At 45.1% G+C, this 27,829-nt stretch overlaps 1 protein-coding gene across 14 annotated transcripts in view; it reads right to left on the reverse strand.

Moving 5' to 3' along the window:
- TEAD1 (TEA domain transcription factor 1) overlaps positions 1–27,829 on the reverse strand; it is a 144,258-nt gene that overhangs the window by 25,267 nt on the left and 91,162 nt on the right. For 4 of the 14 annotated variants that reach the window (XM_015286358.4, XM_015286342.4, XM_046941535.1 and 1 more), the window contains exons 3-10: positions 17,228–17,292; positions 14,381–14,443; positions 14,230–14,292; positions 7,211–7,222; positions 5,935–6,069; positions 5,703–5,749; positions 5,059–5,120; positions 3,069–3,193 (exon numbers count right to left, since the gene is read on the reverse strand). In XM_015286358.4, coding sequence (XP_015141844.1) covers positions 3,069–3,193; positions 5,059–5,120; positions 5,703–5,749; positions 5,935–6,069; positions 7,211–7,222; positions 14,230–14,292; positions 14,381–14,443; positions 17,228–17,292 — 572 coding nt within the window. The remainder of the gene's footprint in view (positions 1–3,068; positions 3,194–5,058; positions 5,121–5,702; positions 5,750–5,934; positions 6,070–7,210; positions 7,223–14,229; positions 14,293–14,380; positions 14,444–17,227; positions 17,293–27,829) is intronic. The other 10 variants (XM_046941528.1, XM_046941527.1, XM_046941530.1 and 7 more) reach the window with 10 other exon arrangements.

Below are 27,829 nucleotides of genomic sequence, written 5' to 3' on the forward strand. Positions count from 1 at the left end.
TGTTAATACCAACAAGGCCCAGCAGCCAGCCGTGTTCCTTCCAGGCCTAAGACAGAAAGCTGCCCGAAATGCATGCAACAGTCAGAAACCTTGACGAGGCAGAGAGAAGAAAGGCTCTACTCTGGGAGGTGGCACGGCAGCTCCTAAGCACTATTTAAGAATTGTGATTGAGCACAAAATGCCACAGAAGGGAAATACAGCTTGACATTTATAAACTGAATTGATTTTCATGTTAGAGGAGGAGAAATCTTCCCCAGTCAGTATTCCAAGATTTTGCAACTGTGCCATCTTACGCCCTTCCAGATGATCCTCTGCCACGCAGACTTACAGTGAGGGATGTTTATTCTTTCCTCCCTATATTTCTGTCTTTTGTAAATGGAGCAATTCTGTGGCCAGGCAAGGGAAGGAAGTCAGCAGCCCCCAACAAGTGACAGGGCTCTCTGGAGCATGTTTCTGACCCATGAGAATGCCCACCTGGAATTAACGTAACTGCCTGACATCGAGGGGCTTTTGTACTTCTAAGCACCGATTGCCATTGGAAGAACCCCAGAAATGCTTAATGCCCCACTCCTACGATGAATTCTCAGTGGGTGGACCTTTATGTCCATGCACAGCCCCATTGAAGTCGTTGGGAGTCAGCATGGGCAGACACCTGAATCCGTAATTGCAGTACGGGAACACAGGCTGCAAGAGGCCTCCCAGGGTCACCAAGCCCTGGCCCCAAGTCCCATTTTAAGGAGGAATGGGTCTATTTGTCCTCACCACTATCAGGCTTTCTGACCCGGTTTTCAGATGAAGGAAGGAGGAACTGTCTTTTCTTTTTGCCTTTTTTTTTTTTCTTTTCCCCCCAACAAAACATTAGAAATTTGTTAGATCAAAAGAATACTTAACTGGAGCTGAACAATGATGGTGGAGTGCAGCACAGGGTGACCAGCAGCCCAAGGACAGCAGCCAGGCAGCATCTGCTGCATGCCCACTGCGCAGCCCTCAGCACCCTGAAGCACGTGCAGAGCAGGGACAGAGAATGATCCACGCTGGAATTTATCCACGAAAGACAACAGAATTGTCTTTGTGTCGTCTTTTTGCAATGCTGTAGCATGTGATTCTGAGTCTTTAAAAACAAGTCTGGGTACTTCCATGCTTCTGCTTCTCTCCTACCCCTCCTGCATTTACCAAATGTGCTCTGCAGTAGTTATGCTTGCAAGCTGGGACAAGCACTGGTGGGCCTCCCTGCACCCTCCGGAATTCCAAATAACACGAGTTTACTCCAAAAAAGGCTTCACAGCAGCTATGAGACTATGTAGGCTAGCTGTGTTTCAGCCCCCCACCACTCATCCACTGCCTTCCCATAGTCTACACCCACAGGAGAACTGAGAACCTCCTACAGCCCAGCAGCATTGCTGCAGGCTCTGGCAGAACTGTAACTCAGGATGCACTGAGCTGCCATTCACCCACATGCAGTGCATGTTGCACAGCTGCACCCTGTTTGCCAACACGCTCCAGGCACGCTAGCAGTATCCCCATGCAGAGCAGCCTGGGTGCAGCAGGGATCAGGGAACAGCAGGGCACACTGCGTGGCACACAGCCACAGGTGTTCAGTCGGGCTGCCCAAAGGGAAACCTGAATGCTGCCTTCACTGCATCAGAAATACAAATCCTGCCTGGCTGAACGCAGTGCTCAGGCAGAGAAGGTGTTCCAGCCATGGCTGGAACCCAACACTGAGAGTCAGGGTGACTGTGGCTGCAGTCTGCCCTGTGCAGCCCACAGGGCCGGGGCTGCCCGACAGCGTGGGCTGAGCCCTGGTTGCTCCCAGGCGGCAGTGGGGGTCTCAGTGAAGCCATGCAGCAGCAACCCACCCAGCAAGAGCTGAGCCAACAGTACCTGCTGGCAGACACCACCTTCCTCAGCATTAACTGAGCCTGGCCAAACGGGATGCTCAGCAGCCCTGCACACTGCCACATATTTAGTGTATGAATAGCTGAGATATGGCATATTTCCGTTGGGGTGTTTCTCTGCCAGGAGCATTCCTCTGTTGTAAGGTTTCTGGGCTATGTCTCCGGTCTCCATTATGCAGGGTAAACACTCCCGGGATAACACCTCTGGCCAGAGCCCATAAAAGCTATGGTTTCCAGTACTTAATCACAAAGAGCAAGCGATAACTTCTCTCTGCTCCAAGCTACTGTATTTTACCAGGCATCTGAACAAGAACGACCTGTCTATATCACCCATTCATGACAGTATTTGCTTTTCAGAAATTATCTCAATAAAAATTCTCAGGTTCGAGCTGAAAGAAGCTCTTTTGATTTTTCTGTGACACGGTAGAAACCGTGCTAGGCTACTCACAAATGTCTGTAGTAAATACGTGATGATTAATATCAAGGTTCATGGCTAACTGGCGTAAATAAAATACTACAGCCAACCCCATAAACTACCCCCGCAGGTACAGTATAAAGACTTATAAACCAAAACCTTCCTCGAAAAACAAAACAACAAAAAAAGAAGCCCAAACAACAACAAACTCACACTGGATCCTAAGGCACAAAATCAAGCAAGACCCAATGACCACACATTTAGAACGGTATTCTCAAAAAAAAGAAAAGAAAAAAAGAAGCAATACAGATGAATGCTGTATGCTAGGAAGGCCTGAACCCAAAGGAACTATCCCAAAAACACCCAGAGGATGACCCTAACATCAGTTTTGTAAAGGGCCATGCATGATTTGTATACAAGTCCTTGATTTTGTTTCTGCTAGGAAATAGATTAAATTGTAACTTACAGTTAGGCACTGAACCGCTGCCAAAAACATGATGCAATTTGGTACAGCTGCTAAAGTAGGTTAACAGTGAGGCACGGCGAACCATGCCTGCTCTCAGACAGGCCTCTCTCTTCAGCAATTGGACAAAGAGGGCAAGAAAGGAACGTGGTACCACCATGAAAGGAATACTACATTGAGCGGTACACAGCAATACGGGGTGTGTATTCCACCAGGCTTAGTCCTGGAAAGCACGCTCCGAGGGGGAGGGAACTGAGGAAAGCCAAAGACGAGCGGACACGAGGACAACACTTACTGATTCAGGATCCCTCTGCTGTTCAAGGAAAGCTGAAAACTCCACCAGCCTGAGCTTGGTCGTACCGATCGATCGGCCCTGCCACGCAGGGACTGACGGAGCTGGAGCTGACGTAGGCTCAAATCCTAAAGCAAAGGAACCGTTTTCATCAAGATCATTCCTCAGTTTACATTTTCTGAATTAAATACAACCAGGAATCACCTAGGTAGCTGATCCTTGGTCATTTAGATTCACGTTAACCAATAATGAATGAAAATAAGGACAACACAGAGAAACGTGTAGAAGAAGAGGTCCCAACCCAACAAGCTAAAAATGGTACAAAGAAGAGATTGGCTCCACCGTTTCCTTAAGCTTGTAACTCACTGTAGAAGTTTTGTTTAAATTATATACTAGATATTAGAGATCTACAGAGGCTTCACACAGACTTACAGCTGACCCTTGCCTGGAAACAAGCAGCAGCGCTCCAAGGAGGTATTACTGCCTCAGGAGTCAGGGGAACTGGCCTCCATTTCTGGCTCCTAATGTGCCACATGTTACAAGTAAATCACCTCTCTTTCTGCCTATTTCTTCTGCCACTCTCAATCCCTCTCTCCTATTTAGTGTACACACTTTCCAATGCAGGGACTGTTTCTTACTATGTATTTGCACATTGGGTCCTCGGCTTCTTTTGGAGCTTTTAGGCATCATTATATTACAGATAATAATAAATAATTACTGTAGAGAGCTGAATCATACTCTAAAAAGAAAGTTTTAAATTGATAATAAAGAGGGAATGACATGCTCTAGAGAGAGAAGGGATGTTAGCCACCATCTCTAATTCACCTCAAGAGAACGAATAAATGCTATCTCTTGCTCCTCATCGTGGAAAATTAGATGAGAAGGAAACAAAACAGTAAGGGAAGAAGAGAAAGGCTGCAGCTGGAAGGCAGAAGCTGATCCTGGGAGACACACAAGAAAGGTCAGAAAACCAGGATAAACCTGAACAGGGTTGAGAACCAGGGAGAGGTCGCAGATAGTTTGTGTCCGTATCTCTCAGTGAGTCTGGGAGCTGGATCCAACCCTCAAATTTACACAAAGAGGGTTGGAGGCTTCTTGTGAAACAGGGAATTACAACAGTGAGTGGTTACACGTGAACAGGAGCTCTAACGAAGCAAATGCATGAGTTCTGACTGATTAGAAATACTAAAAATCCCATTCTGAAAGAAAACACGGAAGATAAACGGAGAGTCGAAGTGTCTGACAGTCACAAGTGTTGTATAGCAGGAAGTGAGAAACAACACAAAGCACAAGGGAGTCAGAAAAAACTGCAGCTGAGAGTCAGGAGCGTGGTGTAGTTTGGCAGGGGAAGCATTACAAAGTTAGTTGTCACCTGCAAAGAAATAATTCTCTTCTCTGGTGTTAGGTGTGAAATCAACTTGGGAAAAGGAGAATGGAAGTAGCCATGGAAAGGGCACCACCAGTACAAGCAATGGTAGTCAGAGTAAGCATTCAGCACCTAACAAAGGGGCATCAGGCAGAGCTGAACCTTCAGGAGGAGAAGGGTTACCAACAACAGACACACAGACTTATACCTAAGTCACCTAATACCTAAACACAAATGGTTTCTGAACAGTTTTTAGCCTCAATTAAAAATAAATGGAGGCTCGTTATTATAGCTATTAAAATACAAACATGCATCCTACTATTCATTTTTTACAATGCATTTTGTTGCAGGATGAAACACTGGCTAGATAACACATATCACAGCAACTCCTCACATATGTATTAACACTTGCTATCTAAAATGTACAATCAAACACAAAACGCCCAAACTCACTGACTCTCCCTCGTAACAAGTATCAGGACACTGGTATTTGTTAGAGACTGGTGTTTGGTTTGGTTGCTGGGGTCATTAGAAATGGAGTAGTGGCTCTGTCCAGGTCAGCAGTTAAAACATCACATTTAGGACACAATCCAACCCTTTTTAGTGGAGGCAAGCAATGAAAGTTACCTGAAATGGGAGCTGTGACTGATGGCTGTATAGGGTAGGCCTGCTGAACGAATGGCTTTACACTGGAATAAACAGTTACAAAAAAATCATACACCATGCCATCCACAGTAAATTCCATTAGAGTCATACACACCGTTAATGATCTTTACCCACAAAGACGTTTGATCCTTACATAGCATATCTAACAGCCATAAAGAGGCAACAGCAAGAGAGAGAAGCATGAGAACTACATACACCCAACGTGCTGAAGTGGGGAGCTTGTCCATGCTCCTGCCCTGCCTGCTGCAACCATCCCAGCAGACGCAGATGCTTTGCCTCCCAGTAAATCCAGAGGACATCCAAGTACTGGGGCACAAAGATTCCCATGGACCTCAAGGAAATGAGGCAGGGAGAAGATGAAAAACGAGGCTGGGAGACGTTGCTCCAGAGCCACCGCAGAGGTAAGGGGTTGCATTCCTCCTGGCTGATGGGGGATGCGATCCCTTACAACTTTTCAAGTATGAGATGACATCACTGCAAGTCTCCTCCCTACAACCACTTTTCCTTCTTTCTGAAAAATGTGCAAATTACTGCAAGACTGATATCCCGTGGCAGCAAAGCACCCCACACTGCACATAGAAACACACTACAGTTTTCAGACTTACTCTTGCGAGGATCCAGGCTGCCCCGTTTGAATCATGCCAGGCCAAAACTGAAAGAAGAAGAACAAACAAACCAACACTTGTTTTCCCTGTTGAAAGGTTTGGGATATTTCTGAACAAGCACGATTCCTTTTGCAAAGACAAGTGAAAGCATTAATCCATTCACTCAGCCTTACATTTCTACTGAACAGCGTTAGAGAATACAGGGGTTTTCGGGACTCAGCTAACAACTTACCCCAGGTGCCCCAGGAAATGTAGGACGGGGAATTCCTGGCAGGCCCAGCTTGTTGTGAATAGCAGTAGCTGAGACTATCTGAGCTGATGACATTGCTGCCATGTGCTGGAGTGCTTTGTCCTTTGCTGTCTGATCCTTTAATATGACAATTACACGGAGTCTTAAAACATTTGGCACAACAAATGATGTTAAATAACTGCAGCTACAAGCACATAACTCAAAACTTACAAAGCCACACAGAAAATGCAAAAAATAGCAAACCATGCAGGGAAACAAAAAATACAGCACGGAGGCTAACACTCAGACTACCTGAAGGCAAAACCTCCTCTCAGACATGCATGGTAGACCTGGATCCTCACAGTCTGCTCTGCCAACACACGGGGAGAGCAAACTGCTGCCCACCTATTTATCTGGGCAGATTCTGCTGGTTTTAAGTCAGTCTGCTGCTAAGGCTCTGCTTGCCAGAGAGGGATCGCTGAGATCTGAGCTCTATCGTTGAGATCTAAGAGAAGTTTGCCTTTAGCATTACAGTGTAAGATGAGAACACAGAACTGCGACCGACTGTAAACGACGACAGACTGTATTTGTGCTTACACGTTTAGACCCAGCTCAGAGTCAGTCTTACAACAAGTATGTCAAAAACGGGATCACCAAAATCCACATTGCAATTTAAACTCCCAGCTGCGGTGCGTTACTAATGGACAGTGATCCTAAAGAAAACAGCCAGCCATAAAATTCCTGCTGTTTTCAAGCATATTGGAACAAGTTTAGGAAAAGAGTTACTGAGTCCTTGTGTTAAATTTGGAGTCCCAGCCACTGCCCATCATGTATGATCACAGAACAGAAAAGGAACACCTCTTAATGCAGCGGGGTACTTTAGGTCAGACAATAAAGGTAACCAACAGACTGCTGGTATCTGGAACGGTGGGGTTCCCTGTCTGGAGGTACTGTATTAATACGTGCTAACATTTAGGGACGTGACTTAGGATGAAGGAATACAAGCAATATTAGGCAAGGATGTTGTTGGCTTTCGGGTTTTACTTCACAAGCAAAGTAGCACGCATGCTGGCAGGAGACGCATGCTCTTATATACGGTATACGACTTTGCACATACGCTCCCTCTAAAGCTTATATGGAGCAGTATGATAGGTGAGCAGTCCTTCCTTTGAATAGCTCCTTCAGAAACAGCACAGGCTGAGAGTACAGGAAAAGCTAGCCAAAAATTCTGCCAAGCACAGCTAAGGTACATAATACTTGGTTTAGTTAGAATACTTACCATGCTTGTTACCTGGATACAACAACAAACAGTTTATTAAAATGCTTGTGTAGAATAGCAGATTTTTAGCAAAATATGAACAAAATAGTAAGAGACAAAGGAAGAGCACTTTGCTCAACGTTAAATACCAGGTTTAAACAACGTGTTACTTTCACCAAGGGACTGATTCATTAAAAGGAAATAAAAATAACCAACTAAAAACCCGGCAACGCTCTGGGGGTAATTTACAGCAGCTCCCCACGTGCACGCTGCTGACAGAGGTGCAGGGGATTGCTGCTGCACTCGTCTCCCTGAGCTGGGAGAGGAGAGAAGCCCCTGGCAGCAGTGGGGCAGGGGAGGGGCTGCAGCCCCCTCATCCCTGTGGCAGGGCAGCACACTGCCTTCTGACCTGTCTAAGCCTCGGGACCCCCATGCCGCAGCTCACTGCTATCTGCAGGGCGGCTTCTGTCCTGTTGCTGTGTGCTACCTGAACTTGGCCGCCCCACCAACCTGCAGCTTTCCCTTCTAAACAAGACCATCTCACCTGATCCAGCCCTGCCCACCCCACTGCAGGAAGGTGTGAGGGGTGCTCTGGCATGGGACCTCTTACTACATACAGGCTCCTTCATGCCTTCCCTGTAGTAATTGCTGCATTTGGTGGTGGCCACTATTCAGTCCTTTGATTACATGTTAGGAGGATGGAGAACAAGCACAATGGAGAGGTGCCAGCTCAGCACACATCCCTTGCAGGAGAGCTCATCTTGGGGAGTTTCATGGACTCTATAAAACTTCCCCACGGCGACACATCTGCCAGCCCTGCTGAGCATCAAGACACTCAGCCAACATTCATCAACGGGAAGTTTCACCTTTTGGAGGCTTAGGAACCCATGCATAGTCAGTAGACCATTTGAACTAAAGGCAACCGTAACTTACATTGAAGCGTGGGAGAAATCAAATTCAGAATCAAAAGCAAAAGCTAAGAGATCCTGAATTCTCCTAGCACGGAGCACTTCCAGCTCCAGGTGGTGGGCTGCACCGCCATGTATTACCAGGCAGACTACACAGGCTTCAAAAAGAAATGGAAAAACCACATTCTGAAGCTGCTTATTTGAACTGAAATATCAGCTTGCCTACGACTTTAAAAAACAAATAGACTGGGCTTTTTTTGTACTGCAGCAGGGAGCGCCTGCAACCAGCAGGGAATGACTCTTTCCACCTATCACTGCAGCGTGCTGCTTCTGGGATGAAACTTGGTAACTGATTAATAACACACAATGGTATTACATCACAGTTTAGGCGGCAAGAGAAGTAATATATCCAATTAAAACGGCAGGGGTAATTTAAACAGGCAGATTACAGTAATTACCCAGGTTGGAATTTGGCCAGGACAAATGGGTTAACACCCCTACTCTAAACAGGAACGTTGTGGGATTTTTAATGACCGCAAAGAGTTAAGACTTGGATTTCCTATCTTGTCCAAGGCAGAAGGGCTTGGTTTTACTCGCGTGTGCCGCTGTGTAAAGCTGGAATAAATCCCTTCTGGCCAAGGAGGTTTACACTGATGTACACAAAATGAAAGTTTGGCCCAGCGTGCTGCAGAGTACTGTGGTGAGGTTCGTCAGGAGCTGCAGGGGGACAGCATCTCCCACCGAATCACTAAATCCCACCAGCGCTTAAGGTATCCCTTGGATAGGTCCCATCTGGCCCTGCCCTGGCTTGACCCTACTTAATTTATGGGCTCCGATGGGATTGCTGAAGCCCAGGAATGACGTGGTAGTTAGTAACAGGCTGCACCCTTTGACTACTGTCTTCCCCTCTCCTTATAGAAGTACGTATCTGGAGATGTTACTGAGGTGGACTTAGAGCACAATCAATGAAAATCTGGAGTAGTTCCACCAAATCCCTAAATCATCATCACCATAATGGCGGAAAGGATCTGCCTCTTGTTTTAGCCAACTGCTCAGGGCTGCGGCTGCAAACACCTTGTGTTAGGAAGGGGTAAGCCCTAAGAACCTAATGAAAGGAGACCATGCAACTTTTAATGAATCAGGCCCTTGAGTTTTACTTTTCACCCACTAGTTTTGGAATGCAAAAGACATAGTTAAATTAGATAAGAATAACGCCCCACTATCATCCAATTCTAATTCTTAATATCCATAAAAGCCCCACGTGAAACAAGTGTTCTACGTGACAAGCACAAAGGGATTTGTGCTCGACTTTCCTTTAATCCAACATAAACAGCAGAACAATTCAATCAATCAGTTCTACAGCAAGAAAAAAAAAACCAAAGCCTGTTATCCTAGAATGATAAATGGGGCTTTGCATACCACGTTGTCTATGACTTTAGGAAAGAAAAAAAAACAAAACAAAACTAGGACAGAATGAGAAAAATTATGCAGAACAGAACACAGCATTAATTCAAGAAAGCCTAAAACCTGCACGAATATTTAAAACACAAAACTTTTGTACGGAAAAAAATATGACATAAGAAACAACAATATGCTACAAAATGGACAGTACAGTAACACTAGCATAAAATACTATCCTAATAAGCAATTTTGCAGATGTTATTTCTGCTCAGATCTCGTATTGATTCAAATAACCTTTGCAATAATTAGCTGTAGCTCAAAAAAGATAAACAAATCACGAAAATATACAATTGTTCTGGACAAAAGATAGAGAGCACTTCAGTGTTTCTAGCCCTGATCTCCAATTTGCTTATTATTAGAGAAGACAGGAGTAAATACAAAAGCTGGCTATTTCAGCCAGGCAATAGCTAATGCCAAGAAGAGAATGCGCATTCAAAGCTGTCCCAACTTGCTGCCTAATGAGTAGCAATTAATCCATCTTATTGTATTTCAAAATGCTGAAGACTCCATTCACATCAAAGGGAATTTTTCAAGGCTTTTATCATTGTTCATTTAAAAAAGTATAGAGCTATCTTTAGCATTTTATAATTGACAACAATATTTTCTTTTTATCCCTCGATGTGGAATGTAGAATAATGGATTTTACAACATGTAGTATATGTGTGAATTGTAGGCATTTTAATGTTTCTTTTTGTCTCTGTCTAATTAATCTTGCTCTATGAAAAACATATCTGAAATGAAAGTCTAAGATGGATGTATGTCCTGCTGTGAAGACCTTTGTTCTTTGTTTGGGCCCAACTTCCAATCCACCTTTTCTCCTGATTGATTCGGGCTCCCTGCCAGTGCAAAGGTGGGAAATGTTGCAACCTGATACTATAGGCTGCTGTATTTTACAAGGAAAAACATTATAAATTAAAAATTCTGCTGTGCAAGAGGAAATGTCATAAAGAGGAGCCGCCTTTCAGACCTGTCTCCAAGGACCACTTTTATCTCAGCCTCCCTTTCCTCTTTCATGAGATGAAGTCTCTCTAACCTCAGGAAGATTTTAATAGCCTCAGAAAATTAAGATAAAATCCCTAAAACAGGATTGCTTTCCTGTTGGAAAAGAAATTCAAATGCAGAACATCACGGGAAGGGCAAGCAGGGCATTCTCATTTGGTGGTCCCAAAACACAGCAATAGCGCTTACAGGTAGAACTCCTTGAAGGGTGAGGATCCATCCATCTGCAGCACCTGCAGACACGTGTCCCCAGGGAGAAGGGACTTCAATGGACCAAGGGAACATTACAACAAGAAGCCAGGATTTCAGAGGACTTCTTTTAGTCAAGTTTCAGTAATGCTCTACCCAATGCCATGGACAGATACATCCAGCACCACGCAAACAGCTCTGAAATCTTTCCATCCATATGGATTTCGCAGAAGACAGCCACAAGAAGATCTGACGTGTTTTCTCCTTGCCACAAGGAGGGTTCAAACCAATGTGAGAAATAAATATCTCCTGGCCAAGCCCAGAAGGTACTTGGAAAAGAAGACTTACTGGTTACACCCTTTGTCAGTGTAAAAGATCAGGAACTGAGGTCAATGGGACAGACTGGCCAGATCCCAAAAGATCAATTAGAAAGGACATTACAAAAAACAACCTGCTAGTAAAGGACATCAGCTGGGAGTTAGGGCCTCCATGCTCTGCTCCTGCAGTCCTCAACTCCCTGCTCATGATTATTTCACTTAACGCAGCGCTGGCACACAGGGAAGCACCAGCTTCTCTGCAACAACCTTCCCTGGGAGGCCTGATGGCAAGAGGAAGAAACATGGGAGACAGAAAGGGCCTCATGTCAGAGCTGACTGAACTTATAGTTACAGACTGGCATGAAGAATCTCCAAATTTCATCCACAGAGTGCTTTCCTCTCATGCTGTAGGTGGGAAATCTAACAGCAGATGCATCTGTTGTTTTCAGTAGTAGCTGTTCTCCTGCACGTACCACCAATTGAGCATTTCAGAGTTTTACAGGGCTTTACAACTAGGAAGAGATAGCTCACTGTTAAAACAGCTGAGAGCGACTTGAGGCAGAAGTGGTTTCTTCCCCTGGCTATGTCCTTTCTGGCTGCTATGTCACAAGGAAATGCTGGCAGCACTGCTTTAGGACGATGAGAGCCTATCACCTTCCTAGGGTTCCTGATGGGGCAGTTTGAACTGCTGCCAAAGCAGTCCACATTGAAAACCACTTGACAAGTACACCACTGATGTGAAACGAATGCAAGGTGAATACATTTTTTGGCATCTGCAAATGCTCACTGTTTCAAAGGACACTGGAAAAGATGAATGGTTCAATAAAGGAATAGTAAGGGAAACACAGGCAGTGGTGCAGGGGAGGCTGCAACTTCTCTGGAAAGGTACTGTGTGGATGTTGTGCCACGGCACCTTATTCACTGACCTAGAGCAGAAAGAAAAAGAGGAGGGAAATGGAGAGAACCTGGCTCCTCTGTTGTTTCTGGGCACCTCTCAGGCCAGGGGTGCTGGAAAAGTCACCCGGGCTGTGCTGGGGCTCCTGCGAGAGCTAAATCTTGTGGGCAGGATGGCTACCTCGAGGTAGCAGGGGCAAGAAGAACAGCCGCTGGCCAGCAGGGCCTGCTGGGGAAGGATTGGGGCAGATTCTGCCATTAGTGATACCTGGAGAGTAGTCTAAGTGCAGGGGCTGGCAACCCCACATCACTACCGTGCTCTTCATCCTCACGGAGCAGCTGTAGGAAGTTCTGAAGCAAACGTCTTCCACAGAGCAGGAGGGACATGGACATGGGAGGCTCCTCACACATCGATGAGTTCCTCGAAACAAAATGGTGGCTCCCCTGTTCTGTGCTCAGCCCTGCGGGAGATGCAACCCATTGATGGCTGGGAACAAGCATGGGGGTTTGAAGGCCTCGTGAAGTACCTTGCTGCCCTGACAGATCTTCCCTTCTTCAGGCGACTCCTCAAGATGAAAAATCCCCTGGGGGCCCTATCTGCTGCAAATGCCACCTAGGGCAGAGGTCTCAAATATTACTAGATGGCATCTAGCTGCTTGCTCCTTTGGATAGCTCTGACAAAAATCTGATAGCAGGTGCAGCAACTAAGAATACGTTTTGCTTTAGAAGTGTCTTTGTTTTTTATGTTATTTTTAGCATTGAGAAAAGGAAATACTTTAGAAGAGCAATTCCAATATTTATGTTAGGCTCCTAAGTCTGCATTTTTGTAGCTAGGTGGGTTTCCTGGTGTTTGTAGCCTAGGTGCTCACCAGCCCTACTTAACACCCGGAGAGCTGCTGGTGCCGAGCACCTCTTAACAGTAAGGCCACCTCCTTATGTACGTAATTTTAGGCATCAAGGATTGACAATTTAAGCTTAAAATGCTACATATCTCTGTATTATTGCACCCTCGGTTAAAAAGCAGTATGTTTAGGTTGTCTTAGTTGTTCTTTACGAACCCCAACTGCTCAGCCAGTGCAGCTAAAAAGCCAGCCACCAACAGCCATACAAGCTTGCCAGCATGCTGCCCACTGCGGATGAAAAACCCAGTGCTTCTGTCAAGAAGGCCTGTTACACAGCCAGGCTGTTATTTATACGCTGCAGCTCCAGGACTGTGGTAAGCATCCGCAGCGCTCACCACTTAGCCTCGTGAAATTACTTGCTGAAACATTTCGCTTTTCAGCTAGAACAAAAACATCATTTGTTCTCGTACGGAAAATAAAAATCAACAAAAAGAAAAAAAAAGGAAGGAAAAGATTTACAAGTTCCTTTGCTTTTCATTAAGAAGAAGAAGGAAAAAAAAAAAAAAAAAAAGCACGGCAAAAATTGCAAAACCCCCTCTTCCACTTTGAAGTAACGTGAAAGCAAAATGCGTCCCGGGATCTCTGCTGGAAAGCTTGAAAAAATAAGCCATCCAAGAAACCCCCAGCCAACATTTCCAGGAGTTTCTTTTTAGCCTTAGAATACACTGTAGGGAAACCAGGGAAAACGGGGACACGTACAGTTCATCACGTCAGATTAAGCAAACATACTTAGTTTTCCCTGGACAGGGCTCTGACTGAGGTTCTCCAAAGATTGAATGCCAACGTTTTACTTTAAAAATATACAAATTTCATAGAATTTTGCAAATGGTATGTAACTTGAGGTGATTCTAGATTGCACTCTTGTAGCTAGAGCAATCCGGATAAGCTGTGCTCTGTGGCACAATCCATTTTAAGTATTCTTGATAGCATTTCAAAAGCAGAGACAAAAAAACATTTGGGAATGGACAACAATTACCCTATCTGCAAAAAAAAAAAGAAAAAAAAAGAAAAAAGAAAAAAAGAAAAAGCATCTACACAACTGCATAAAAACCTCGTGTATGTAAATACACACGTAGCACTCAGCTGTCCAAAAATCAAACCAAAAATGAACAGATGGGTTAAAAATCAGGTTTAGGTGCTGAGCGGTTACAAAGAGTAGTTCACTTTGCATTTGGACAGTGTTAAGACAACGTTTTTAATGTGGATGCTAGTGCAGAAACCAGAGATTAAACACAAAGAGACGCAGACAGCTACCACATGCAGGAAAAGGAGGTTACAGGCACGGCAGCACCAGGAGCTCGCCCATCACCGCGGGGAGGAGGAAGGGACAGGCATAGCAACCACAAGCCCAAAAGCAGAAAAGCGCATACCTTCAGCTTGGAATGAAAATCACGAGATTTCCTTCTGGCAAGAACCTGAATGTGACTAGACACCTGCAGGGTAGGGGAAGGGAGGAAACAAAGGAAAAGCCTGTAACCATGGAGATGAAAAGCCCCCTACAACTGGGCAAGCCAAACGTACCTTAATGGCGGCTTGAATTTCTCGAACTTTCTTTCTTGCTAAGACCTGTATGTGACTAGACACCTACATTGTTCAGGTTTATAGGAACAAAAAAGAAAAAAAAAAACAAACAAACAAAAGAAAAACAAAAAGCAAATCAAATTTAAAATATCTATTTTTCTCTTAAAAAAAAAAAAAAGAAGAAGAAAAAAAAAACTTTTCCGAGGGAATTGAATTATTTGCATCTTCAGTAAGCTCTGTTGTTAAAGATACCACATTCCCAGCCAGATACCCAGCTCTTAGCACCGAGGCTTAACAATACTGGTCATCACTGCAGTGACTTGATTAAGGAAAAAAGACGTGCAGCCCACTGGGTTGTGCATTCAGCTACAAGAGAGAGGACACAGCTTGCAGCTGGCTGCAGCCCGCGTGCTTTGGGACTGACCCCATCCACAGGCGGGTCCCACACTCTGTGGCACGCAGCTCACAGGACTTCCACCTCTCGGCCAGGGCTGCAGCTGCCCACCCTGACCCCTGGGCACTAGGCTGAAGACGTAACGGCGTCGAGAAGTTGAGTCCATTCGCTCGTATTGTGTTCTGCAGCCCCAGCAAGGAGCTTCAGCCTGTGTTTTGGCCCCACTGAAACGCTCCAAGTTCTGGAACAAACGGTAAAATATTGGCACGACACAGTCCCAGAAACCACTCTGCCTTTCTCTGCAATCTCAGCATCAAATCTGCCCACAAAATGTTCGTGTAAGCAGAGACAAGTAACTGGGCATCAGCTCGAGTAATGTCGAGGTTTGGTCTGTTATTACATTTTGCATTTTGGTCAGAAATGTGTGTAATTCATCTCATAGCCCAGAAGTTGTTGCCCGTGCAGTGAGGGGCCTGGGCTCCGATTCACGTTCCTATTTATTCTGCCACGTGCTGATATGCATGATATTGATGCTGAGGGTTTAGTGATGCTGACCAGCATTGCTTGGTACTGCTCAGCATCCCTCAGACCTCTATGCGAAGGTTTAAAAACTGCAGTGATGGGAAAAACTGCTAAAGAAAAAATCTTTAGTCTGATTCGACCCAGGGCATACCATACCAGGTGTCATACAGTTTTCCTGAGTTAGTTAAAATTCCTGTCTGGGAAAGAACACGAGCAAAAGAAAAGAAGAAACAAAGCTTCATTTCCTCCCTCTGTAAGATTATTCCATGACAATAGCACCAAAAAAAAAAAAGCCTGAATTTTTAGTAGAGAAGCAAATAACAACGCAAAAATGAGCACAGTCCCTGAAGGCCACCTTCAGAGTTCTCCAGGAAGCAGCTCGGGAACCAGACTGCAGTAATTCAGCGTTATACTATTGCTTACTAAGCAATTTTGTGGTCGAACACGTAGACCAAGTTTTGACACGTGTTCACTTGTTTTGCTTTCAGCGGGATATTAGTGGTGTTAAAGGTTACACAGGAAGCACAATTGTAACATTTAATTGCTCAGTTGAAACTCGGGGACTAATGACAAAGTCTTCTAGACACTTATCAAAATTGATTGATGAAACATTATAGAGGGACGTACAAGAACAGAGGCCATGTGCAAGCCATCACAGCCCTCTTGGTTTCACCGCAGCTCTGCCAGCACGAGCTGGACACGGATCCAGCCCAGCCTGCATTTCAAATCCTGATGCCGTTTTAAGATCCCCAGTGTAGCTCCCAACTGGGGGAGTCTGCATGAGCGTAACACAGGGCAGAGCTTGGGCCTTTGCCTTTTGTTCGCAGATTTCTTTGCCAATCTTTTGTCTGTTCCTTTTCTCCATGCACTGCAGTTTCTCTCCTTTCTCATAGCTTTTTTCATCCCTCATACATATGCTTTCTCCCCAGTTGACAAAGAACACCACCCAGGGCAAAATATCACCCAGCTCAAAATGCTTTAAGCACGAGGGTTGGCAGCAGGCCATCTTTATGTGTGCTGACTCAGTGTCACCTTTCTCTGCTTTACAAAACACGCATAGCATGCAAGTGTATGAGCTGCTGCCTTCTCCTTTGCCACGCACGTGGAGGGGAATCTCAAACTTCACGTCAGGGAAAACAAATGGACTCTGCAATTTGCAAAGCATTTTGAAACAGTGCAAGGGCTCAAGAACCACCACACAAACCATACGGACCGTGTGCCTTCTGCAAGGCTGCTGAGCCCCGCGGATATTATAAATTAAAGGATTTAGTCATATGCCATTAAGTTAATGGTTATGCAATAATTGTCTAAAAAAGACTTAAGACTGGCTCAAGGTATATTCTGAGTCGTTGATGAATGAAATCTTGCCACGGTCACAGACCAGGAGCCTGAAGGCTCTGTGGGGAATTTTTTTTATTATTATTTCATCCTGAGCAAGTACTGCCCACGAGCTGAAAGCATGATTAGCATCAGTCTCGCTGGATAATTTTTATTCATTCACCGCTCATATCCAATAATCACAACCTTTATTATATCAGTGAATTGGCCGGACATTTAGAAATTATTATTGGTTATTCACCATCTCAAAATAATCATTACGTTCTGTAATTATCCTTATAGAGAAAAAAGGAACAATGCTATATGCTTCTGCTTTGACTTTTGATTTCTTTTTTCCCCAAAGACAGGGGATAATAGCCTCATGTACGTATAGACCAATAGAAAAGGCACCTCCAACTTTCGCTGAAATGATGCACATTAAAAAAATCTGGAATTTAAAATATTTTTTTTTCTAAAAAGTGTGTATTTAATCGTCAAGTCAGTGAGGTCAATACACCATCTTGTCAGAGCTGAAGCACAGACAGCCACTGCAGCCAAAAACGCCATGTTTTGTTATTCACCGAAACGCATACTTCCCCACTGGGTTATTTTACCTGCTTCCTGGTCCGTGTCTTCCCTGTTCTAAGTTTGATGTATCTGGCTATCAATTCATTCCTACCTGAAACAAAGAAAAACGAATGGTAAGGGACAAGCAGCAACACATCCGTGAACACCATCAAAACATGACATTGAAACATAGGAGCTGCACGCCCATGAGACAGACCTTTTCTTGTACCTACTCTGCTTTTCCTTTGCAAACTATTCGTCAACATTTCCTATTGTTCAACAGTATTTCTCTTCTATCTCCTTAACACTGTATATGCCCCATCAACCGCACACAGAGGCTGTGGTGTTTTTCCACTGAAGACCTGGAGCTGTTGGCAGGCAGAGAGGCAGCACTGTGGTTGCTGACCAGGATGGTCTCAGGCTAAGGACCACCCAAACCAGGAGCTGACACGAGCTCTGGCCTCTCCCTGCTTATCTTCCAACTACACTGGGTGGTGTTTGCCCCCCAGGCCCAACTGGATCTTGTGAAGACCATTTATCACCCAACCCAAAGCACTGATCAGCCTGATAGTATGGCTTTGTGTTGGCATTTTCTCCAGCTTAATTCTCCAAGGAGGAGACCAAAATCTTCCCATTCTGCTGAGGAGCACTCTGCCTCTTCCACCGACTGAAATCGCTGTCTCAGTTCACCATGCTGTAAATCACATCCTTAATGCCATGCACAAGAGTGGTAACCCTGCGGTGCAGAAGTTCCTGCTGCAGCGGGGCTGAGCAACACGGTGGTTTGTTATTTAGAGCTCTATTTCCCTTGGAAATATAGAGTATTTCCAAGTGTCTAAAATGGCTATTTGACTCTTCTTCAGTCACACACTGCGCTACTTAATACGAACTAATATTTTCTTTCCAAATAATTTCCTTCCTAAATATTGCTGACACGGAAGATAACAAAGTTTTATGTGGTGCCCTGTTTATTTTCACTGCATATTATGTTACTTCTTCATGAGTTGTAATAACTTAAATATACTTGTTTAACAAGTCCTAAGTTATGGAGCTATTTGCATTCAGCACAGGGGAAAAGCCCAAGCGTAGAAAATGAGAAAACTGATTTAGCAGTGAGCTGAAAATGAGAAGGCTAAGAAAATAACCTGTTGCCCACTAAGTTGTTTTAAAGTGGACGAGTACACAGCTGGGGGGTGTAGAAAGGAGAGAAATGGAGCAACTCCACCTATCATAGCGTTAAATGGAAAAGCTCTTCAGTGTAGAAGTATACAGTCTGGGAAAAAGAACGGAGGGAGAGATCAAGATCCTGAGCCTCTGGATGGCCTATGATGATGGCATGTAATACTAAACATGCTTTGGGCAAGAGTCTTCCAAAACCTTTCACTTCTGCTCTGTCCCTTTAACAAGCACTGCATGAGCAGACAAAAATGAACAGAAAAACAGGAGGACACACTCGACTGCATGCAGCTGGGAAGACCAAAGAGGTGTCAGCCTGCAAGCCCAGCAGCAGCCCTTCAGGCCCTCTGAGACGCAGAGGAATCGTGGTCACAGCGTGGGTCACTCCAGACAACTACGTCCATTCCAGCAGCCCCGTGCAGCCCTCAGCTGCAGCTGAGGCAGGAAGAGTTAAATCCTCCCATGGCTTCACAGTATTCTCCCCAGTCAAGAGAGCTAAAAAACTATTTTTAAAAGAAAGCTCAGATTCCCAGGCAGCCACTTGACAGGAAAAGCAGCTTTATATATATATAAAAAAAAAAGCACTGAAAGTCTAGACTGCATTATTCAAAATATCAGTAAGTGCCGTCCTCACTTAGGCCCCAGTCCATCCATGAAGCATTTTGGCTGGAATCAGAGGGGTTTGGCCAGCCCTGCTCCAGCCCAGAAGGGACATGACTGACAAGACTGTGACTTTCCCTTAAGGTGAGGTCCAGCTGGAATCCAGCTCAGGAAGAGTCAATACCAGGTGGAACAGTGTGACAGGGAGAGGGAGCTCTACAAGGAACCGTGCAAAGCGATCAAGGCAACAGCCTTATTTTTCCTTTACAGATATATTTTCAACATGGAAACATGCACCCTGTTCAGCCAGTGGAGGGGATATTCAAAAGCTTCATGAAGCTCAGTAAATATCTTCTGCCTAACCAGACCCCGAAAACACCATAAACACAAACATAAGCACTGCCCGACATACACAAGATAGGTGCCCCAAGTAAAAGCTCACGGCCTTTGTGTTATCTACCAAACACTGCTGCTCTTCTTTACCAGCTGCAATAGATCCTAGCAGAGAAGATCTTATCTCCTGACCCAGCAAGGCCAGGAGAGGATTTTAAGGAAAGGAAGGACAAATAACCGTAAAAAACACTCTTTCCTTTTCTTGGGAATGAGAAGAGTTTGAAACAAAAGAGGCTCAAAAACTTACTTTAACTGGCCACTAAAAACACTAGGGTGAAAAATGTCAGTTAATAAACAGATCTGTTTTTCTCTAAGAAGGGCTCAGCTGTGGAAATACTTTCCATACACACCCTCTCGCTCTCTCCCTGTCACATATATATCTGGGAAATTGCCTAGCAGAAGAGGAGAGGTCAGGTTTATGAACTGTAAATGTTCAGCTCCTTTCTCTTGTCATCTACTATGACAGTCTCCTGCTCTGAATGATTTGGTTCAGGTATGAAAGAGAGGTGTGGGGAGGTGACCAGTCAGATAAAATATCTTCACTGCTCAGCAGTCCTTTCCAGGGATCTTCAAAGGGCTGAGAGAGGACAACACAAAGCGTTTTATATGGGCTTTTCTGAATGTTTGTTTTGCTTTAAATTTGCTCTTTATCTGTCATGCTCTTCCGTACCATCAGTGCAATTGCAAAACACGTTTTTCTCCCTGCGCTGACACTGAGGAAGATGCATTTTACGCAACACAACTTCTTTCTCAGTCGTGGCTGTAAGGACAAAGGGGTTCTGCTGGCTAACAGCCTCACCTGGGCTCCCAGGCTCCCTTTGCCTGCTCTGAGGAGCATCACCCCAAACGAAGGAGAGGACAGCAATCCCAGGCACCTTGCAAACAGTGAGGAGGACTGACATTTCTGCTCTTCTCCTCCTAAATAAGTAGGAGCAGCTGCTGAGTGGGGAGGCTCCCACCCACCCCTCCCCACCCCCCCCGGGAGGCAGTTGTTGCTCTAACAGAGGGTCCTTGTACAGGGAAACCTCCCCCGCTGCCATTATTTCCAAAAGCAGCCTTAAGAGGCTGAGCATCAGCCCCCATAAAGGTCTCTGTGAGGCTCCCGGGTGCCCCTTTGGTGGGACCCTTTTTGCTGCCCCACAGGCAGCTCTGCAGGGCCCTGAGTGGGCTGTGGAGGCGGCCCAGCCACGCGGGGTGCTGGCTGCAGGTGTCCCTGCTCAATCCCATGCATGGAGGCGGTGGCATCACGGCGTGGCGGGCGGGCAGCTGGCTTTATTTAGAACATGAATGACACGAATCAAGCTCCTGCCCCCAGCTCCCAGTAACAGGCACCATCCAAATGCGATAAAAATAGACAAGTATGGGAAATTTAGTTGGTTAGCCATTGGAAACTGAATAGCTGATTTATAAAGTTTCCACACTCAGCAAAATTTGTAAGTAATGACCAAGTAGCAACACCTACTTTTTATTTTTATTTTTTTTCAAATAACAGCATACTTTGATTTTCACAAATTCTTCAAGACTGTGGCTTGACGCGGGTATATCATACACTTATACGTCATACACTGCGTCAGCCTGGACGCAGACCTACGTGCTCGACTTCTCTTAAAACAAACATTCCACCTCCCATGTCGCCTTCATGGCCGTATTTCCAGCATGGCGAAGCTCTGTCAGGACCTGGGCTCCATCAGGAGCCCCCGGCGTGCCCCTAGGCCTCAGGCAGGGCCTGTGTGCGTGCAGCCAGCAGCAGCACCGCGTCCCTTTGTCTGTGCTGCTCAGCACAGGCCCGACTCGGGGCCCAGCCGACATGGGGGTCTGCACACAGACATGGGGTGAGGGCTGGTTGGGGTGAGGGCTTTCCTCCAGCGGGCCCTGAGGCAGCCGAGCTTTCCCGTTGCCTTTTGCCGGCAGAACTCCCAACTTTGGGAGAGCTTGCCTAAAAATTGGCCGGTGCCGCTTTCCGAAGACGCTCGAAAGCTAAATTGGCTAACAAAAAGCCTCTTGTAGATAAAAGAGCTCAGTAAGTCAACAACTGGCTAAGCAGTTTAAACCCCTAAGTAAGGCATCCTCTATTTAAACGTTATAGGCAAATCTAATTTAAGCTTTTAAAAATATTACGGGCAGGTGTTTAAGTCGCCCGCACCCCGGGTTTGGGGGGCTGGGCGGCGCTTCCTGGGGGGCTGGGCGGCGCTTCCAGGCGGGCAGCATTTTGTTCAGACAAGCTTTCTGTACGGGGCCACGTGACGCAGGCCAAATAAACAGCATCTGGGGATTTTCAATTACAGACCTTCACCCAGCATGCCTGCACTGTAATCTCTACCAGATGAGGCTCAGGCCTCACTATTTTCAATAATTCACACACTGTGTACACATAACATGACAATAAGGGCATTCATGCAACCGCCTGATTCGCACATCAAAGCTCCCAAATGGCCAGCTGTAAGCATGCTTACTGCTGAATAATTCATTCTTTTCACAGGCTTGAAAAAACGCTCAGCGGGAGTTGGCAAGCTTGTGTTCTTTCCTGTGTGGTATGCTAAACTCAAATTTTGAAAGAGGTACAGCCCCACTAAAAAGAGTCAGGGATCCAACTATTTAAATGTGCATTTGCGAGCTCTTGGATGGCTCCTTCGAATAAAAAAAAAAAAAAAAAAAGGCAAAGTGGGGGAAAAAAAAAAAAAACAACCCACCAAACCCATCATCTAAATGAGCTACATTTCCAAGTGGGCAGAGGAGATAAGATGAAATAGCCTGCATGCTTGCTGGGGCAGGTGTTTAATAAAAATAAAACGATTAAACTGTTTTCCTGACGGTCAGATTTGTTCTACACGTATCACTCCTCACCGAGTACCCCACATGCACCAGATGCACCACAGTCAACAAGTTCAGCAAACTTGAAATTTCCACACGCTTAGCATAAATTTCCTACTCCGCGACAAAGAGGGTTTTAGTTGAGACTAACGCGTATGAAAAAGGCAAACACGGACCCAGCTCTGCTGTTCCTGTAGCTCCTATTCGGTGTTCTTACAGCTCCGGGCTGAATACTAATTTCTAGATGATGTTTTAACAACCTACATTTGCAGCGGGGACTGTGAACGTTCCGCTTGCAACCTGCGAGCCTTCCGAATGTTGCAAACACTTTGGCTTTACGCAACATACTCATCATTTCTTTAAGACAAACAAAAAGAGAGAGAGAGAAAAGAAGGGTCCGCTTCATAATATCAAGTTTTCTTGACTGTCAATCAATGCCAGAACCAGCAGGATCAACTAGTCGTGACCTCTCCTTATAGCAAACACATGCTGCTCACCAGCTGTGGACTGTGTTTTTTACACCCTTTTCTCTATCATTCAGAATGGCTTCCTCCTAATCACAATAATCCCAAAAGTGCTAAAACATATCAATCGTCCTTTAAGCCCTGCCTACAAAAGGCCAGCCGTCCTGCCTTTATGGGCTTGTCCAACAGCAGCTGATACTTCATTCAACTACAAATCCAATTTAGCAGTTACAAGAGGTTTAGCATCACTGGAAAAATATTGGTGTTGATCCTGCACTCTTAAGTCAGCAAATATTCCTTTGCCATATTGTTTAGCTTTTTCTGCCATATTTACACTTCTGCTGGATTTCCCTGAATGACTTCAACAACAGCTTTTAACCTCTGAACTGGTAATATTTACAGCTAATCAAACAGCAATCTTTAAAATATGTTTACCACAATTACAGAAGCATAAGCCTATTTCTATTCCAACTGTTACAGTACTAAAAAAAAAAAAACAAAACCAAAAAGCACAACAAACCCAACTCAACCAACAACCCTAAAAACAAACACAGTCATTTCATGCAAAACCATAGAGCACATTTATGCACGAGTTAGGCAGGATGTTATTTATTACAGCCCTTTGGGCAAGTTCATGGCAATTCTTTCACTTATGTATTTTTAATTGCCAAATGAGCCCATGCAAATGCTTCCTTCATTCCCCCCTTCTGCTTTATTTCCCCCCACCTCCTCCTTTAAGCATCAGCGTAAGTGCATGTGATGCCTCAAGGTAAAGATGAGACACCTTACTTAGGGGATTTACCATTCACCAGCCCCAGATGTGTGGGGCCGCTCTGTTTGAGCAGCCTTTAGTAAACGTAAAGTAGGAGAACTCTGCCGGCCCCCAGGAGAGGACGGGTGCTGCTCTTCCCTTGCTGTGCAGCAAGCACCGGCTTTCCACCTCTCTGTACGGGCACTTAATGGAGGACAAGGAATGGGGCTGGGGGCAAAGCAAAATAACCAAGCATCTGATATCTTCTGGAGCTCGTCTCTTAGCTCCTGCACCCAGATCTTCCCGAATCAGGGCTCTGGATTTAGGTAGGGACCATGCAGAAAAGCCTTCATCCCAGGACTGGACCGGCATGAGACAAAGACCTTGGGTCCCTAAAAGGGTTACGAGGGCTGTCCGCGTGGTGTGTGCGCACGGAGACACACGCATCAGATTACAGTAAGCCACTTAAGTATTACTATACACAAATTAACTGCTTGCACAGTGTACTGTTACCAGGTTGTCCAAGAGGGGGGGGGGGGAAGATCCAAGAAATAGAATAACTGAAACAATCCTTTTGGATGCTAATGAGCTAACCGCTGCAATTACTCACTGAAGTTCTATCACGACACTTCCAAAGAGGAGAACTTTTTTGCACTGCACTAAAAACAACGAAGTGGTTCCAGATTGAAGCGACACCACAACTTAATTTATACAGCAAAAGGGAAATGACCTCATGGTAGCATGGAACGACATTCTCGTCGTGTCAAGCCCTAACCTTCTGGTTTCATTCCAGCCTCAGTTTTAAACAAAACAACAAAGGCAGCCCATCCACACATCTGGTTCAGAACTCTTCACTGACACTAATGCAATGCATTGGATTCCGTTTGGCAGGTCTTTGCGCTGGGAAATATTCCATATAAGCTATGCTTATTAATTTTCCTTTCTGAGTTTTTCAAAACACGGGCAGAACATATTTCAAAGAGAAAGAAGAGCGATCCAGAGATCTCTCTGAATATTCATTAATTAAGATTTTGTCGGTGTCAGTTGCATCAACAAAAGAAGGTTTTATAATTCACTCTGAGCCCCGTTTTAATTAAAATTTAAATGTTACAAAAGCACATGGAAATTTTCGCTCCCTCGTAATTAAATTATTTTCTACTTACTATAAACTGTATTTTACTGCAATCAAAAACACATTTCAAAACAAACAGCAATTTCAGGTTTCAGAATACACAAAGAAATCCCCATAGGAAAAAAAAAGAAAAAACCCAAACTTGACCTTTGGCATCTATCTGGATCAGCTACAGATGTTTAGTGGATTATATAAAAACCCCAAGTCCTTAATCTGACATTCTTTTATTATTATTATTATTATTATTATTTCTCCCGCTACGATAGGAGCTCTCAGCAACCCATCTGCAAAGACCCCGCACGACTTCCACACGCATATGGAAGCCCTGCCTTGCTTTGCACGGTAGCTGCAGCTCTGCAGTGACACGAGGAGCAGTTTGGAAACAGGACTCTGCCCAGCGCTACCCGCAGAAAGGCTGGTTTGGCCAGGAATCCTTCAAACACACAGACAATGGGCTGGCTGACCTGTCATGCATGATGGATGAGTTAAGGGGATTAAAACCACTATCTGCATCAGAATAGATAAACATTAGCAAAATAGAATTTCTCAGTAGGTGGCTTCATTTCTGTTTGCACTTTTAGGCAAAATGAAGCTCCGTTTTTGAAGGAATTACAATTGTTTAAGCAGCGCTCGTTTGCAGAGGAGAAATGCCGTCTGCCCATTTGCTTCCTACTGTTTATTTTTTAAGGAAACAGTCATAACTGTGACTAAGCAGCATCTCTTCTTGCTCACGCTTAGTATCAAAGTGTTACACGACTCCCAAGTTCTAACCTCTCTAAGCTGTAGGTATGTCTTAACGCTTACGCATTTCTAACCTCCGTATACCAAAAAGTCTTTTGAATTCAGAGCAGAATGACACAAAAGGCCAAAAAAAATTGCTTTAAATTGTGCATTGATGTGTCGTGAGGTTCTGAGCACGAGCCTGTGACTCAAGAACTGTGAGAGGCAGCTGCTGGAAATGCTGTGTTTCCTTTGACTGGACTCATATTGCACACACTGATGGTACTTAAAAGCCTGGGAAATGGCTGCACAAAGCAACATAATGAAAGGCTCGCCTTGAAGAACAGCATTATATTGTTTATACAACATAACTTTGAAAGCAGTCTGGATGAACACGTCAGTGCACACAAGCTGGATAATACGCATAGAAACTCCAGAAACATCCACGGACGGACTCTCCCCCCTCCTGCACACAGCTATTAGGTTTTGTCCGTCAGACACAGGTCCGGAGCTGCAAATGAGCAGAGGTCCCTCTCCCCGCAAGGCTCACGTATCTGGTCTGCAGGCAGCGGGCAGCCTCCAGAAAATCCAGTATGTTCTGTAAAACATCTCTGCCTACTGTCAAATATGCCTTTGAACTCCTCTGCTGTAGTAATGGCGGCCTGCACTCACTCTGGGGATGTATTCCGCTGTGCCCCATCGCAGCGCTAATGGAGAGCAAAGCAGAGCGTTCAGCAGGGAGATTTCTCCCACTGACGGTATTAGAAATGAGAAGAGCTGTGACATGATTTCTCAACTCAGCATTTACTGTAATGAGATTTTAAGGGAGCAGGTCACTTCCCTTGCTCAGCGACTGGGACCGTGGGCAGATCCGGAGGCTGGCTGAAGAAGTCAGCGCTGAGGACGGCTCCCAGGGCTGCAGGAGGGAGGGCCTTCATTTGCACCTCCACAGACTCAGCAGCGCTGGCATTTCCTGCAGCTCCTTGCAAAAGCTGTTTATTTAGCTCATGAATTACTTGGTGTCTGTGTCCCATGCAGTTAAGACGCTTTGTTTTCACAGCAGGTGCAAAGAGGTATTTAAATTTGCATTACATCCAGGGTATTTACACTGCAGTTTGTGTTACATGACGGCCTCTGACAGCAGATGGGCCAAGTGGAGAAACGTCTGACCAGTATATGAAAGAGCCTGGGATACGTCCAACACCAACCTTGGTTTCCAAGTCATTTCACAAGCACAAAGTAACATTTTGTGGAGATTTTATAGCTAACAATGCAGTTCTAGCTACAGTACAAAAAATATTTTGCTCCAATTATGAACCCACAAGAGAGACCCATAACACACTTCAGCTAGCAAGCAACTCATTTCTTACAGACCTGGACCCAAAACTGGAATAGTTCAGCTCTTTTTAGCCTAAAGAAGGAGCAGTTGGACTTGTCCACACTTCCAGGTGTGACAGGAACCAGTCCAGATCAGCTCCGTCCCTGCTGCCCTGCTGATCCTGCCTGGAGCACTGATGCTCTGACTGGTGTGGTGGGGACAGACAGCATCCCTGGCACGCCTAGAAGATCCCCAGGGCATTGTCCCAAGGGGAGAAAAAGAAACCCTAGTGCCATCATGAGCTCGGTATGAGAGCACAGCAAGCTGTCACAGAACAGAAAACACCTCCGCTTATTTTGAAGCACAGCCACGAGAGACAGCAACAAAGAGCTAGAGCAGTCAAAAGATACCGCACCACAACACGCTTTGTTTATGTACGAAGTGCTCCTCACAACCTGCTCATTCATCAAGGTGAAAGGTGCCTGCCTGCTCCTGCCCCTCTTCCCCCAGGCCCCGCTGCCAGCCATGTAACCTCTGCTCATCTCTTCCACTGGTGCCTTTCAAAACCTGCAGGGGCACCCTGGAGAATCAGAAAGAAATTCTGCTCAGTGTATGTAATGCCGAACGCATTACAGTACAGTAACGTTTCTAATTTTCTTTTCTAATCACTGTACTTAAAGTGGTTACTTTGAATGATGGGGAGGGCAGCTGTATTAAAAATAATTTTAAGGGGTACTGCATGCCAGAGAAGCAGAAGAAAACTGCAGGTATAAATAATCTTTTTACCACTAACTTATTTCCACAGTCAATCATTATTTTATTTTGTTTTACAGCTCACACGTTCACTTTACATAGCATTTATCCAAAAAGCATGCATTTTGGAAACCTTCTCTTTATTTGTATTGGATAACTAAGCAATGGACGGCAAGCTGGCTTCATGTCTAATTCCTAATCCCACTCTTGGCTAGGGGCTGAATGGATGCACCTTGACACAAGAAAAGCACAGTATCCAGCAAAGGAGTGGTCTTCAGCTCCACAGCTGAGAGCAACAAATCATACAAGTTTTTTAAGTGTTTAATACTGTATAGCCAGTTTCGTTCTGCTGACAGAGATAAAGGCCCCTTGGCAAAACAGTACCTTCCACAATGCAATCAGCATCCCATCCTAAGCTACAAGTTTCTGCACATGCAAGCTCAGAAATAACCATCCTGTCCTATGCTAAAAAACAGGCAACGCATAGTGCCATATCTAAACTTCTGTCAAGCCCAGCTGGTTCCAGATCTC

Source organism: Gallus gallus, chromosome 5 (assembly GCF_016699485.2).
Source record: "Gallus gallus isolate bGalGal1 chromosome 5, bGalGal1.mat.broiler.GRCg7b, whole genome shotgun sequence".
Lineage (NCBI taxonomy): Eukaryota > Metazoa > Chordata > Aves > Galliformes > Phasianidae > Gallus > Gallus gallus.